We start from the raw sequence: 16,865 nt of genomic DNA on the forward strand, positions 1-16,865 counted from the left end.
GCTACATATAACTCATACTCACTGCCTCCACTAGACTGCCTGCGCTGCCGTGACACAGCGAGCTGGAGTCTTTCCCCAACAGCGACGGCACAGTGAGCGACACCGGCCTCGGTGCCCTTTGACTGGACGCTGGCATGCTAGGGGTGGGGCTAGGACTGGGCACCGGGCTATTCCCATTACTGTCATTGTTCCTAGGAGGGGAAGTGATTTGTTTTAAACGTAAAAAACATCACTTGTGCTTAAACTGTTTTTGGAGCAGCTTTATTTTCTTACCATGGGCCACAGTTGACAGACGGCAAGCTGGTATTGAGCTTTTCATGGGAGTTGGAGCCCTCTAGCCTTAGAGAGGGAACTCGCTGGTAGGAGGCATCACTGCATTGAGCTAAGGAAAGTATAAACATTAGTTAGAACTCTCTCACTGATTTAATATGACAAGGACAGAAAGTGATTCAAAATTCTTGGTATACCTGTGGGACTTGCTGGAGGTGTGGAGCACAGCCGACTGAAGAGGGTCGGTGAGTGACTCCGTCTTAACAGAGGACTCAACCCTGCTACAGCCAGAGCCTGGAGGAGGAGAGGGAGAGAGTTAGAGAGGAGCTGCCGGGAGGATTATGTTTGCTTTGCACATCTTTTTATGTGCATCTGTAACTCTGTGTGTTTGCCTCTATTACGTAGGCGTCTGCTACCTGATGATGTACAAGATGTAGAGGTACAGCCGTCTTCTGAGAGACGTCTGGCCTCGACTGTCTCCGGAGACACTCCAGATGGAAGGACGATCTCCGCCCTGACATCAATGCCACAAATATGCAAAAACGCAGCACGTAAAGATGCGTAAATGACAGCAGGCGCAATTTATGCGCAAGATTTTTTTAAAAAGTGGGTCTTCTCACCCAGAGAAGTGGGACAGAGGAAGACTCTCCTGGGAGACTGCCACCCTCCTCCTCCTCTTCTGTCGTCGACTTCCTCCGCTTCCTCCATGGGAGTCAACTGCTTACAAGTCTCATCGTGATACACCAGCCTAACAAGAGCACACAAGTGCATAAAATAAAGAAAAAAAGTTGTGAAATATTAAAGGCTTGGGGAATAAATGTGCTTTTTTTTTCGTTGCTGTTTTTGAGTGCATATGTGTTTAAACGCTACATGTCAGACGAGAGCGAGTGGTCATCCTCATGGTACACCCTGTCTTCAACATAGCTCTCGTCGTATGTCTCCTCTGTTGACCCCTCCCCTCTTTGGATGATTGGCAGATGACTGTCACACGAGTCTGAGCTACAGACAAACAAGCAAACGGCCGAACAAACAAAAACACAGAATGAACATAAAGACGCACGACACACGGAAAAACAGGAAGACAGACAAGTACATGTAAATACACTAAAAATTATTTGCAATAAAACTGAAAGGAGAAACCCATGGATGCTTAGCTACTGCATGTAGGAAGGCAAAGGAGGAGAGTCTGAAAAGAAGCGGGTGGATATTGCAGCTATTTTCTTGAAGCAAAATGGTGAATAGCATTAAAAGGCAACACCTGGATTACGGCAATTGATAGCAAGACTGAAGTTCAGACATCTTTAAAAAACACAGAAGAGACTATATTCTGAAGGAAGCCCAGGGAGCTCTATTTTAATACAGTACTTTTTATGCTGCTATCATCATTTGAAGGTCAGTAAAGTCCCAGAATCTGAGGCTATTGCTTTCTGCGAATCACTGCTTATCAGAGAAAAAAGCTGGAGCTGGCATTTTTGGCGTCACTGGACAGAAGGAAATTTCCACAGCAACCTTTCATACGGTTGTCTGATAGGAAACTAGACTCATGCACCTTCTCTGGGCTCTGACAGGCTAATCACAAATATGTTCAGACCAGACCGAGTGAATTGTAAAAGTAGCGTAAAGAGCTAGCAAGACCATGTAGCGAGTCAGAATCTGTGGTACGGTGGGTTAGGTACGAGACGTTCCCTCAGGAGACTAAGATTCAAATCCAATTTCTAATATTCTTGTGCTTGTCTGGTGCGAGGAGGTTAGAATTCTCTTTGCGTCTCAAAGATGTCTTCTTCCCAGTCACATCCACAGTTGTGGTGAGAAGTTTATTTGCATTCATCATGGGCATGAATGCCATGGTAATTTGGGGATGTTCTTTTTCCAGGGTAGAACAATTGTACAGCATACATCTTTAATAAGTTTAAAAACAAGATCTATATTTATTCTGGATTTTTTCGAATCCACACAGGTTCAAAAGTATACCAATGGGCTCAAATATTTAGATACACCCCACCAATTTTCCATTAAAATTCCCTTGGCAAGTTCCACCTAGACCAGCCATTTGGCTCACAAATGTGGGCAGCTGCAAATATCAGTCGAGCTTAAAGGTGTCGCTTCTGGAGCAGAGGCTCATTTCTTGGTTGGCATTTCCTCAGCCCACTGGGATTTAAAATGCTTCATTGTGGATACTAACACTCGTCTTCCAGTAGTTTCTTTGGCAAAGTAGTGAAACATCAAAGTTAAAAGAGATCGTAGAACCTTCAGAACCACCTATTAAAATATTTAAGTCAACGCATGTATATATTGAGTCCCACATGGACAAGCCAAATGACTTCTGGAGAAATGTTTTATGTTCAGACGGAACAAAGACTGAGACATTTGACATCAGTGAAGTGAAGTAAAGATAAAGCTATGATTTAAAAAATGATCAATGACCCCAAAAACAGATGTCAGCAGGTTTTAGAATGGATAAAGCAGGCTGACATTAAGCTTCTGCCTTCCCAAAGCCCCAACGTCAACCAACCAATTTAAATGAACTCTGTCAATTGTGCTAAGAGTAGTCAAATATCCAGCCAGAATTATCCCGGAAGCTTGTTGAGGGCTACCAAATTATCTGGTTCAGGTGGAACTTTCCACAGGATATTTAACCAAATATTACAGGGGGTGCATCTATATGCTTGAGCATGTATGTGTAGTTTTGGCCCTGTGTGGATTAGAGACAATTCAAAATAAATTTAAACTTGTGCATGCAATTCAGTTTTTTTTTTAAATTATTAAAAATGTATGCAGTAAAATCATTCCTCATGGAAAAAAAACACAGTTCAAAGAAATCACTAAATGCTCCAAATGACCACAACATTCATGCCTACAATGAGTGTATGTAAACTTTTAACCACAACTGTATTTCATACCCAATACTCAAGCATTAAGGAGACATTCTGGCATTTAATTTTTATTCTCTTCTTCTTCACCAGATGTGTTTTTACTTCCAAGCAACAGCACTTCAGTTTCCCGGAGTTTCGAATTAAGAGGCGTAATATGATGCCAAGTTTCAGTTTCAAGTCCCAGAATTTTTAATTTCATTTTTGTTAAGCAGCACATAAACCTCCCCAAACAACAGTGTGGTGAAGAAAAACAAATCATGTGGGAAAAAAAACAATCAAACAAAAAAAACTAAAAATGCCAGATGTCCCTTTAATCAGCTAACGGTTCCACGGCAAACTCTGGGTTAGAACAACGACCTAACTTGATGATTTTGGCCAAGCCTTGGTGGATCTTAACCTGTTGCTGAACTGATTAAATCCAGTCCACCAGAAAGCTTATACTTTGCTTTGCTTGTACTCAAGTGTATTATTTTAGATTAATTACTGTCCAAGTAGGCCTAATGAAAAGGAAAAACTGTGGACATACATGTCAGCACACACAATCAGTTATCGTAACTAAAGTGTAAAGCTGGCTCAACATCCCAACAAGTGGGCAAAATAAATCAAGGCAATAATATACATATTACCTGACTGCTGTTTTTAAAGCCTTACAAATACAGTGACTTAATATGTGAAGTCGTTCAGAAAGGGATGCTAGTCGAAAGTAATTAAGCCACTAAAAATAAATGCAAAGTTTGATAATATATTTTAACTTGACATGGAGCAAATAAAGCACAACTTTCAAAACATATAAACCAAATTTCATGAATATACAGTCACCGGCCACTTTGACAGGTAAACCTGTTTATGAGCTCATTAATGCAGATATCTATCAGAGTGTTATTACCAGACTGCTTCGAGCTGATAGGAAGGCAGCAGTACAGCATCTCTAAATGCAACAGCACTGAACCTTGTGCTACAGCAGCAAAAGACTAAAGAAAGTGCCATTCCTGTTAGCTAAAAACAGGAAAATAAGGCGACATTTTACACAAGCTCAAGCTCATGATGAAAAATTATCTTTGAAAAATACTGCTGTGACAATCAGATAGTGGACTCGGAATTTGTCCTAAAAAAATGACAGGATGGATTGAACCTGCATCAATAGTACAGGTGGATAGTGATGCTTTGCACCAACTGATCATCGTTTTAACACTACAGCCAGCCTGAGTATTGCAGCTAACTATGTCCATTCCTTTATGTCCACAGTGTGCCCACCTTCTGATGGCTGCACATTATTTGGGGTGGCTGTACCTCAGTTGAGCCGGTCATCTACTAATAGGAAGGTTTGGTTGTTTGATCACTGGCTGCTCTAGTCTAGATCTCATACAAGTATTCTAAGGGGAAGATAATGAACCCCAATGTGCTCCTGATGCATCCATCGGAGTAATAATGTATGTGAATCTTAGACAGAAAGCACTTTGGTGTAGAAAAAAAGTATTTAATGAATGGGCCTGAACTGGTAAATGAAGCATGTTGCATGAAACACTTTGAGTACTCAAATACAGCTATATAAGAATCAGTCCATCATGTCATGAAACTCATATCATCCCAAACTAATTTCTTGACAGTGAGTTCTACGCACACAAATGGCCTCCAAAGCCACCAGATCTCAGTCCAACCATCACAGCAGCAGACATCCAAGAAAGGGTCTCAGCCCAGTAGAGCACCTTTAGGATGTGACAAAAGGCAAGATTCACATCATGGATGTGCAGCCAAGAAATCTACAACAGCTGTGTGACGCCATCGTGTCAAAAGGCAGTTTGAAAACAAAACCGGGTCCAACCTGGTACTAGCAAAGTGTACCTATTAAAGTGGCAGTGAGCGTAGATCACACATTTCCACATTTGCACTAAAATTAGCAAACAAGTATAAGCTTTCAGATGGTTGTATGTTTCTATACAGTGTCTAACCCAGATCTGTCATATTATCTCTCCCCCCCCCAAAAAACCCCAACAAAAAAACAAAAAACAAAACAGCATTCAGAGAAGCCTTGATAGGAAACGTTTGGCCCCGTTGAACCAAACAGTCTATCTACAGCTTTGGTAGCTGATTTTTATAGTAACAGCATGTAGCCTGCTTTTTGCTATTGCAAAATAAAGCACTGTGTGCATAGCAACAAGTGTTACTATAGCACCCTGACAGCTATGTTATTTTATATGCCATTATGAGATTGCAGACACACACACACACACACTCTCTCTCTTTCTCTCTCTCTCTGTCCCCTGGCAACATACCGCATGAGGCTGTCATAAAAACACGTCCTGCTCGCCACCAGAAACAAAAGACAGGGAAAGAAAGCAGGTAGTAAAAAGAAATAAACAGCTGGATTATTTATGTCTATATGGACATCTTTTTTGTTAATTATGTTAAAACAAGACAGTTAAATATTTGTACTAATGCCTGGGCTATGGAAGAGGAAAGCAAATTATTCACAACACAATCAAGGAGCACATAAAGTAGGAAAGAAGCAGAAAAGTTCAAAACAAGGTGTAAATGGAAGCTGCTGTTGAGCCTGCACTCACCTCTTTGGAGGAAAGCACCACGCAGATCTTGGCAGCAGGATGGGGGTGAGTGGCTGCCCTGTGTGCCCATCCACAGTGCTTATAGATGGGCTCGGGAATCGGCTGACGCCCTGGGTTGCCACCCCGGCCATGCCAGTGTTGTTGGCATTGTTGATGTTGGCGTTAGAGTCTGATGAGGAGTAAGAGGAAGGGGTGAAAGTAGTTGAATCCATGAGCTTCTCATGAGACGGGCTCTCGCCTTCACAAGGTGACCCTTTTTGGCTGATGTGCAAGGGACGCTGGGTAGTGAAAGACTGCGGGAAGGACCCACGGCCATCGCTCTGGTTGTAGTAGTTGACATGGTTGCCAAACAACCCTCCTGTGCGCTGTGGTGTGGGCGGAGACGGTTGAGATGGAGGAACAGAAAAAGTTGAGAAGAGAAATGGAAAGGTTAAGTTAAAGATAAGTTAATAATGTACAGCACCACACCCCAACATCCATAATTCAAAACACTGCTTGCAGCAATGATGGGAATGCAAAGCAAAAAGCTTTTATCAACTTCAGAACATTTTTAGTAAATGAAAGCAGACTGATAAAATTAAATAAACTGGACACTGGAGTTTTATTTTCTATGAACATTAATTTTAGCTAGGCACAGACATTTGGCTGTCTATTTTTGGTACACAATGCAAATACTGCAGCAAAAACCCCCAAAACAAAACAGCATATGAATGTTATAATGGTGGCGAAAATGAAAGGTCGATAGCATAACTCACCCTCTTACTGTAGAAGGAGCTGTGTGTATGTGTAAGTGTGTAATCCTTACAGTTGCAGCGCTGAATATTTGTTTAGTGATTATAGTGTGTAAAATACTGCTGTGTTTATTAAAAACTTATTTTCATTGGACCCCAAACACCCCCCCAAAATCCATAAATATAGCTCAGTGAGTGTAGCATTTTGTAGCCAAGCTATGTGGTGGAACATGAGGCTTTTTTTATTATGTCTTCTTGACTAAGCACATGCAAGAATGCATGTTTATGTGCATGATGCAATAATACGGCTTCAAGCTGGCGTTGATCATCTCTCTCTCTCTCTTTCTTTTTCTCTCTCTCTGGAGAGTGAGTGAAGGTGTGTGTATCCAACCTTTACCCTGAAGATATCGTCCTCTGACGCCGCTGACACAGGCTCCTTTACACCTTTATCCAGCTCCTCCTCCACATTTAGGTCTCCGGAGATGGCTCTCCTAATCTCCGGACCGATGTCGTGCAACGTCCGCAGGCCCGCCTACACACAGACACAGCAGTGTTGCTTACATATCATGTTGTAACCCAGGAGCAAATTTCGAATGTCAGAAATCTACATCTGTAATGTTTAGCTCTACTGTGAACAAAACTTGTCTGTATACCTGCAGAGAGAGTGCGGTTTTGGGGGGCACCTTGGCCACCAGCCCTTGTTCTTTCCTTTTCTTAAACTTGCGGAAATATTCCTGGATGAGGAAGGTGGCGTAGAATTTCCCGACTGTTACCTCGTCATCTGCAGAAACAAAAAAAAAAAACATCATTATTAAAAAAGATTAATGCTTAAAATTAACATGCTGCAAGATTTTTCAGAAACTCCACTGCAAGTGATGCAACCAAAGCTTTGACCACAGTTAGGTAACAGTAATGTCTATTGGAAACATTCACTTCTTAAATATTTGTGCATAAGAAACTGTGCTGCAGGGTGTACATACCACCAGCAGGGGGTACTACTTGATCCAAGAGCTTCATACTGGTTCTCTTCCATATCTTCTTGACTATTGCCCTCAGTTCCTCATTGGCCTGCTCCAAGTTCCCTGCACACACAAAGCACAGTATGAAGTCCACATTGTAGATTCAAACTAGTATTTCCATAGTTGGAAATTACATTACAACCCCTCTATAAAATAGGTTTTAAAAAAAAGTGGGGCAAAATAAGAAAACACGCAATTTCACATTATGCTATCAAGTATGAGGATGTGCCCACTGGTGCGTACATGTGTGACCTTTACAGTTGTGTGCTAGTGATTGCCCCCATACGTGTCTTTTACCTTCTGTCTTTATCCTGAGTGCGGTTCTGACCAGGGCAAACAGTGTGGCGTTGAACATCACTGTTCCGTCGCTGTTCAGAGGCATGTTCATTGACACCAGACGCTACGTGAGATGAAAAACACACGCACCTTTTTAACACAGCGAATTGCCCTAACAGCTGCCAACAGATACTGGCAGCTGACAGTTTGTTAAAAATACGCAGATAGCAGTTCAACTCTAAGGACGCTAATCTTTCGTTAGAGAGATTTTTTTGAGATATTTTCCCAGGTACGATTTGTTGTCAGTATGTGTTTTGAGTCATTGTGCAAGGCGTTATTAGCTGCGCATATGTCACCACTCTAATACAACACAACATGAGGATGGATTTTTACTCATGCAGTGATGCTACTTGAGCTGTTATATTTTTGATAACTCTGCAGCCTTGTTTAGAAATTTGTGTGGCCATGCAAGTGTGTTTACCTTGCAAGCCACCCTGTGTGGACAGAGCTTTCCAAACCCGAGGGGAGGCTGGATTCTTCTGAGCAGAGTCACCACATCAAGATGTTTTATTCTCCCCCTAAAAACCAGCATAGATGTTGAATTTTAGAAACGCTCTACACTAGTGATTCTCAACCACGGATAGAGAGTACTCCAGGGCGTGTTTTTGCAGTAAAAACAGGATGCACGGACAGATTATTTCAACTACTTGAACAGAACTTAGGATTTAATTAAAGAAAAAAATTGAACAGTTTTGAGCAGAAAGCTTCCCTGTCAACTAAACTATAAGCAGTAAAAATACATAGCCAAAATAAATGCATGAATATATGTTTGAAACAGATGAAAGGTGGCAAATATAGCTTTGTAAACTTACTTAGCTTCTGGGTCATATTCAGCCCAGATCCTCTTGAACTCGTCAAGATGATGTGGCCCCAGGATTGACCAGTCACGTGTCAGGTAGTCAAAGTTGTCCATGATGACGGCCACAAACAAGTTGATGATCTGGGGAAAATCAGAAATCCATAAGTTTCTATCGTACCACTCTAAACAATTATAGACCTGTCAGTTCAATCACCATGTACTACATTTCTCTACAGTCTATTAAATGTAACACACAATTTCAAAGTCATCTTTCTGGCACATTTTGAAATATGTTAATTTGCTATTTGTGGTTATGACAATCACACGAAATACTCTCCTTTTACTAATTAAAATTAGATGTGTGCCTCTACTCACCAGGAAGGCACAGAGCATGTAGAAGCTGACAAAATAAATGATGGCAAACTGGCTGCCACAGTCCTCATTGGACGAGCTACTTTCATTGGTTGATCCTTTCTCACACGGCTGTTTGGGTGAACACGCCAGCATGATCTCCTGCCACGCCTCACCTGTTGCACATCTGATAGACAGACGCATGCACACAACCAACCAAATATGCATGGACGCCGACGCAAATGCCGGCGTGCATGCGGTTGTGAGAAAGATACACAACAGAAACAAAGAGGCACACATACACACATATTCAAATGCATGCATGTGCGCATGTATGCATTCGCGCATAAAAGCATGGAGTGAAGCACACACATGCACATTATTACAAAGACAAAAAGAGAGAGACGCAGATGTTAGACTTTGTTCTTATTACATCTGAGCATATAAAATATGACTATATATAAGCACTTTAGATATATATCTATGATTTTTATTTTTTCCATTCAGTTTTGAGTTCCTCTGCTTATCAAGTGTCCAAGTATACTGTCATTCTTAATGGAGACTCGGTGCTATTATATATTCCATGTAGGGGTGTATCCAGAATAAGAAAGGATAGACATTTTTTGAACTTGAGGAGAATAAACTTGGTGTAAACTAGTAAATTATGTGTGATTCCATCCTTTCAGGTTCTGTGATTTTTGTCCCCCTTCATGGAATCTTACCATCATCACAACCAAGCAGAAAAGAAGAAGAAAACCTTCAGGGCGTTTGTCGTAAATCAACATCAAGCTGTTTTTGGCTGCTCCCATATAGACTAGCATGTTTGATTTGGCAGTTTTTAATGCCAAATTAAGTCTCCTCTATAATAAATAAAAATCAGTGATAAGTTATGTACAAAACTTCAGTGTAAAAGGAAGTGAATATAGGAACGTGTTTTACAGGAATAAGAGAAGTTAATATTTCAAATGGTTACGCAAACAAAGTATACAGATTAGGAGAAAAGTGGAATAACAAAGACGATGAGGGAGTAAAAAAGAGCAAATGCCCAAATTAATCACCCTTACCTGAAGAGCAGCAGCACCGCCTGAGGGAATGTCTGGAAATTGTTGTTCCTGTTGATTTGCATGTGGTCCCGCAGAGCTATCTTACCAAACATCTGTATAGGAGGGGAGGGTGTAGTCACAGCACACAGCATATGATGTCAGCATTGACAAGTGAAAGTCGGTCACATTTAGTGGCCGGACATCCCCCAGCAAATCAAACCAAAGTGTCTCCTACTCATCGTCAGTGAAACAAACTATACAACAGCTTCCAGGTGAAACAAGAGAGGAAGCAGAGAGACAAAGACAAACAGTAACTAAAGAACAACGGAGAGAGGAAGATAATGGGAGAGCAAAATAACAACGTGACCAAACAGGAACTCTGGGTGACAAGACTCCAGGGGGACAGACACAGGACGGAGGCTTGCTAAAGGAGAGAAGGTGAGAGAAGATAACAGTGGGAGGGAAACAAGGGGATAACAACCTGACAGCTTACCTGCATGCCAATGACGGCGTATATGAAGAACAGCATCACTATAAGCAGAGCTACGTAGGGCAGAGCCTGAAGAGAGGAGAGATGCATCAGTGGCAAGTTTTCTGCAGGCTTATCCTACACCAGAGCTGGAGTCCATTCATTTTCATTCAAATCTCACTCGTCCAATTAATCTTCAAAATCACAATATATTTTTTTCTTGTCTTTTTTTTTTTTAATTTTCAAACTTGTGAAAGTGAATGGATCTGCAGTCTTGTGTGGCACAACACCAAAAACAATCCAGGACAAATCATCTGACTTCAGAGTGAAAAACCTCAGCAAAATACAATCTGTTCTCTGGACTTAGCCAGGAGATCAGTCCCAACATACAGCACATGCACCAAACAAGGGCAGAACATTGTTTTTCTATATTAAGACGCATTAGCAAATGTGCAGAACTGTGCTCCTGGCTAATATTACTCCTGTGCATAGAAGGGCAGGGCCAAGTCATGATGAATAAATGAAAAAGTTAAAGCCTGCTCATAAATTAAATCAATTCTATAAGCGCACAAAATATTAATGCATAACTCAAAATGATATTCACAACCACTGCTGATTTTTAAGCCTGTGGTTCAAACAGGCAGCAGTAGTACGACATGAAGTGGCCTGTCTCAGCTAACGCAAGAGAGAGAACAGATGATTTTAATGTCCGCACAACTCTCTATCAAATGATTTCACTTTTTTGGTGGAGTGCTTCGTTAAACAAAACTTGTCTACGGCTTAACTCGCCTACGGGGAATGGTGAGCTCTCAGGGGTTAGTAGTAGGGCGCAGGGTGTTTGACGGTAATAGATAGATAGAAGAAGAAGAAGGAGAAGAAGAAGAAAGAAAAGAGGAGAAGTGGAAAGACGAAGAAAAGATTTCTCGTTAAGGTATGGATTTTTTTTCCTGTTTTCATACTTCATAATCTGCTTCTGTAGTTAGACTCCCAAACCTCCTCTCCAATACCTCACACCATCCCTCTCTTTATTTAAAAAAAAATAGCATCTACCTGACCTTCTACGCAAGTAAGAGGTGGGGATGAGGAGGGACAAGGCGAGGCAAGGAAAGGTAGCTTGTGAGACTCTACCAGGCTGGATTTACACAAGAACAAGGGCATTTATAGCTGCATGCATCTCAGAACTGAAAATAATTTTTAAATTTAATTTACAGACTTTAAATGTGTGGTTAAAATTAAAATGTCTTGTAAAATCTCTTAAAAAACAGAACTTAAGTGAAAGCAAATGGAGCTCTGATCTTAAAGGAAGGACAAAGAGAGCCACTTCTCCCTGTGTAAACCCAACCCCCCTATTCTAGCATGTTGTGTCCGGTTCTCCCCTCACTTGGAAGGATTTGATGAAGGTCCACAGCAGGGTCCGAATCCCTTCCCCGCGAGACAGCAGCTTCACCAGCCTCATCACGCGGAACAGCCGGAAGAAGGTGATGGAGATCCTGGCGTTCTCTTCAGAGTTCTGCAGTCCCTTTTGGTGGGGTTTGGTGTTTTTTTTTTTGTTAGAAAAAAAAACACAGGACGCATGGGAACACATGCAGATAGATAAGGAAATGAAGCAAACACACACGCACACACACATATACACACACGCACGCGCATAAATGATCATGAGAATACATGCATATGCACACAGACATACAAGTAACATTTGTATCCATATTTCCACCCACACATATGGGTGTTAATATGAATAAAACGCACACACACACGCACACACATACACACACACACACACACACATACAGAGTTAATAAATGGAAACTTGCGTCCTACAAAATCCCATCAAAATCAACTGACACAAGAGATCTGGGAGAGAATCGGGCAGTCATGCTTACGTGTATGACTTCATGGAAAAATCCCTTGACATTTCTGATTGAATCCGCTTCATTCATGTTTACAAGCATCTGATACACATTAACGCTGTTTCTTTGACCTCACCGCACCGCCACCATAATCACAACAAAGAAAGCACCATCGGCCGTTTTATCTGCGTCCAATTACAGGTAAATCTAGCCATGCGCTGACATTTGACAAACAGGCTTTGACACACTTTTGGGACCTCTGAAGTAAATCTTCTGCATTTATTCTGCACTGCTATAGACTAAAAATCTAATATCTGAGACTGGGACAGAGAGTCTTCCATCGATGGAGGTAAGCACTCTCATAAATCACTGTTAACAACTCACAGTAGATACAATACAAAAATCCGAGCCTGTGGGCTGATTCCTGTTTCAATAAATCATGCAGACAGGCTAATTGTTTGTCACAGATAAACTGGCCACCTGGAGAAAAAAAATCCAAGGATGATATTCCAGAGGATAAAGTTATTACTGCCCAGTGCAGTGACTGCCATGTAGAAACATTATGTTCCTGTGTGGTAAATCTCCATCTTCTAGGCCTCTTCTTATTTACAGAGCCTCTAGAATTTTGCATCTCCAGACATTTACACATTCAATTATTTGAATTTTTGCTGCTTTATTAGGTAAGGTTAGCTAAGGCTTCTGTCATCCACAGGAAATAAGTCCGCAATAAAATATTCAGGCATCTAGCAGAGTGCTATTCTAATACAGATTTATTTATTTATGCTGTTCCTGCTCGTTCTCCAGGACAAAAAGGCAGAAAAACAGTGTTTTTGTACAGCACGATGCACACAACACAGCAGCTAAGGGCCAAGCTAAGGAATAAATATCCACAATTTACACCACAAATGGCAACTGAATCGGGTGAAAGCAAGGATATCGGATCATTAGCAATCCTAATGACAAAACTAGTTATGCAAAATCTCCAGTTCACCATTATCTGACTGGCCAGTATGCACAGAAAATACCTGACTACATGCAACGTGTAACCAGAGGAGAGCCGTGCTACATCTTTCGTCACTGTAATAATGAAATGTGACCCAAAGAAACACGACATCAGCCTCTCTGACCTCTGAATCTGCTTTGCCACTTGTATTTTTCCAAGAAGCCATTAATTCTTTATGTTAATCCCACAAAGAACACACAGTGTGCTCCCACAAAGAACTTGCCATTCTCCACACATCCTGCTGCAGTTTGGGATAACAGATGTTGCGCGGTGCGTTACTTTTCAACATATTACTGATCTGATTTCCATTCATTATTTGCACTAGTCACTTGCTATGTGTTGCAAATAAATCAAAGTTTGTAAAAATGACTAGTCACTTCTATTTTTATGTAATTCTGGGATAAAAGTGAATATGTTTTTTTTTTTTTTTTCTGACGTAGTGTTGACAAGTAACCGATAACATGCATTATCCCAAACTCCACTGCCAGATATGCTAAAAGTGGCACATCCTTCTGAGGAGTGGAAAATCACAATTCTGTACTGCATGTAAATACCACAATTGGACAACAGTGGGCACCATTGCACCATAGAAAGAGTGGGGGTGGGGGTGGGGAGTGAGCAGAAGAAGTACAGTGACAGTAAGTGTAACAGAGAGAGAAAGAGAGCCAAAGACAGAGACTAAAGATAAGGGATTGTTGGAAATATTCAGAGACAAATCACAAGACTGATTCGTAAACAGATAGACAGATACAGATAAAGAGACAGATACAGACAGATAGATCAGTGGAGAAGAGTGAGAAAAAGAGAGACAGCGTGACAGCGTGACCATGATGGCTCGTACTGATGACGAAGCGCGAAAGATACCGCTTCCATACGGAGGGCAACTTGCAAGCCATGGGGAGGAAGTGGGGGCAGCTTGCGCCATGGCAAGAATGACAGCCACCAAGGAAAGTCACAAGACTCCAGTGATACTAGGCCTGCATAACGTACAGTGTCCTTCACCATATAGGACTACACATATATAAACATTTAAAAAAGCACAAACAACAGCAATATATATCTCGGCATGCTGCAGAAGTTAACAGCATGAGCGACAGAGGGGGAGATGACAGGGTGGACGAGAAGATCATACCGTGGATGGCATAGCAGAGGGAGGGATGGAATGACGGAGGGATGAAGGGATGGTGGAGGAGGTAGGGCGGCGGGCGAGGTTACCGTCGGAGCGTACCATTGGCCTTACCACAGGGGGGTGAGAGGAGGAAGAGGAGGAAGAGGAGGACGAAGAGGACGAGGACGAGGAGGAGTCAGCCGGCTTTAAGGAAAGGCAACAAACATCAGCACCAGAGTAGCGCCTTGGTGTGTGTGTTTGTGTCACGGTGCAAGTGTGTTTATGTGTGTGTCTGTGTGTTTTGCTGTTTGTTTGTTTGTTTTTTTGAAAACGAAAAAAAAAAAATCACAAACTGACAGAGTTCAATCTCTGATCAAGACTCATATGGTGGTGAATAAATATAATCTCATCAGAGCCAGATATTAGAGGGAGATATTTGTGTGATATTACTGCACCTAGAGACTGACCTATCCTCTGCGAGGGCCACATCAGGCTGATTAATTTCTTATCAGAGATACTAGAAGACTGAAATATGTATTGATGAGAGATTATGGGAAATTTCTGTCCTTGAGGGACAAAAAAAATAAATAACGCTCAGGAGCTGCAACACAGGGGGTGAGAGTTGTTGTTGAGTGTGTGTCTATGTGCAATAGCTTATATGTGTATATGAAATGAAGATTTTTTTGGAAGTTTTACTTTGAAGGAAGCATCCACAGTTAAGATGCTGGTAAGATAACATATAAAACTCTGTAAGTTCCACTAACTGCAAAGACGATGCTAGCCTGTGGAAATTAGCGCTTGTGTGTGTCTGCATGTACTAACGAGCACACAAACCTTGTGTTGTAGGGAGCCACCCACTGGTTTTCCCTGGCACTGCAACATTTCAGACTGCTGGGAGTGATAGATTAACTAACAGTTCAATCTATGACTCGGAAGCGCGTCACTCTGCGTTAGAAATGGCCGTGTTGAAATACCCCTCACAAAATAAACGCATCATTACTTCCTGTCCTTGTTTTCAAAATCAAAAGGGCCTGAGCGGGTGAGTTTAAAGGAAGAGAGAAAGAGGGTGTTTAAGAGACACAATAGGAAGGAAATTAAGGAGAAAATTGGGAAAGAAAAGGAAGAGTAGAAGAAGGGAAGGGAAATTATTTTAGAGAGTTGGAAAACAAATTAAAAAAGGAAGAAAACAAGGAAGGAAGGAATGAGAGATTTTATGGGATTTCAACAGGGCCATCTACACGCCTTTATGATAACACACACACATACTAACGATGTACACAGAGTAAAAAGTCTTTACGATGCACCACTTCTCTAACTAGAAAATGTAAATAATAGAAAAACAAAAGTAATAATCTCTTCACATAAAAAAGGAGATCAGGCATAGCAAGCCTGAAGAGAGAATATGAGTATATGTGCGTTTGTGTGAGCGTATGTGCTGATGAGAAAACTGAGGTGCAATCGGGGGGCGATGAGGGAAGGTTGGAAGAAAGGGCAACTGTAGGAAGGAGGGAGGGATAAAGGAAGGATCTGCAGGAAGGAAGGACGGAAGGGTATAGGTGAGGAAGATAACCTGATTTATATTAAGTGTGGACTAAGCAACAAACTAAAGGCATGTTTGAGTGTTTTTCTGAGGATTATGATTAAGGGCCATTGTTTGCAATGTGCTTTCATTTCAAATTGAAATCAAAGCTTTGACACAGAATCCAATTAAACTTAAAATATCCTTCATTTATCTTCTTTTAAAACAGATCACAAGTAAAATATTGATACTACAGTGAATTTTTGGCCCTGGAAGATCCTCAAATAAAATATACGTTTAGCAAAACACAAATTTAGTACTAAATAAAATAATCAAACAGTCAAATTATAATATATACACAATATATAGGCTGAACTACAGTGCAGATGTGAGCACATTTAAAATGGATCCGAGTTGTTCACTCACATTGCACGCCAATTTTTTCAAGCAAAAAATTTCATCAGTTCAGTCAGTTTAATGGGTAACATGTGTGTCATGGGATTATTCTTACCCGATAATTTACGTTACAGAAGCTCGAAAATGTTTTTGTTTCATTTGTCATATTTATGTATATTTTAAAACACATGTTTACATATAGAGCGGATAATTGTGGACCTCGTAGGGCATACGAAACACACGAGAGACCCATGTTACCCAGCTTTCATTTTATGTGAGCAAGCTGCACCGCAATCAAACGTCAAAGAAAAGACAGAGAAAAAGAGAGAGATAAACATCCATAAAAGAAGAGTTCAGTGCATTGAAAAGGCTCAGAAAAAGAGAAGGAGGAGGAGGATGGAGAGGAGAAGAAGAGGCATTCCGAAGATAGAGAAAGAGATGCAGTCCATACTGGCATTGTCCGCAAGACACCGCTCAGAGCAAACCACTACTGATCTGTTCAAACTACTGCTACTCAAACCAAAACCAAAACGT

At 41.2% G+C, this 16,865-nt stretch overlaps 1 protein-coding gene across 3 annotated transcripts in view; it reads right to left on the minus strand.

Moving 5' to 3' along the window:
* The window catches only part of cacna1c (calcium channel, voltage-dependent, L type, alpha 1C subunit), a 222,779-nt gene that overhangs the window by 4,365 nt on the left and 201,549 nt on the right, over positions 1–16,865 (minus strand). For 2 of the 3 annotated variants that reach the window (XM_085137899.1, XM_085137901.1), the window contains exons 34-52: positions 14,537–14,620; positions 11,834–11,971; positions 10,477–10,542; positions 10,005–10,096; positions 8,965–9,127; positions 8,603–8,730; positions 8,212–8,308; positions 7,752–7,854; positions 7,416–7,517; positions 7,089–7,216; positions 6,827–6,967; positions 5,705–6,069; positions 5,417–5,443; positions 1,141–1,269; positions 891–1,018; positions 687–784; positions 468–564; positions 274–382; positions 23–191 (exon numbers count right to left, since the gene is read on the minus strand). In XM_085137899.1, coding sequence (XP_084994025.1) covers positions 23–191; positions 274–382; positions 468–564; positions 687–784; positions 891–1,018; positions 1,141–1,269; positions 5,417–5,443; positions 5,705–6,069; positions 6,827–6,967; positions 7,089–7,216; positions 7,416–7,517; positions 7,752–7,854; positions 8,212–8,308; positions 8,603–8,730; positions 8,965–9,127; positions 10,005–10,096; positions 10,477–10,542; positions 11,834–11,971; positions 14,537–14,620 — 2,364 coding nt within the window. Of the gene's footprint in view, positions 1–22; positions 192–273; positions 383–467; positions 565–686; positions 785–890; positions 1,019–1,140; positions 1,270–5,416; positions 5,444–5,704; positions 6,070–6,826; positions 6,968–7,088; positions 7,217–7,415; positions 7,518–7,751; positions 7,855–8,211; positions 8,309–8,602; positions 8,731–8,964; positions 9,128–10,004; positions 10,097–10,476; positions 10,543–11,833; positions 11,972–14,440; positions 14,621–16,865 lie in introns of all 3 variants that reach the window. The other variant, XM_085137898.1, reaches the window with a different exon arrangement.

The sequence above is a fragment of the Neolamprologus multifasciatus genome, chromosome 17 (assembly GCF_963576455.1).
Source record: "Neolamprologus multifasciatus chromosome 17, fNeoMul1.2, whole genome shotgun sequence".
Lineage (NCBI taxonomy): Eukaryota > Metazoa > Chordata > Actinopteri > Cichliformes > Cichlidae > Neolamprologus > Neolamprologus multifasciatus.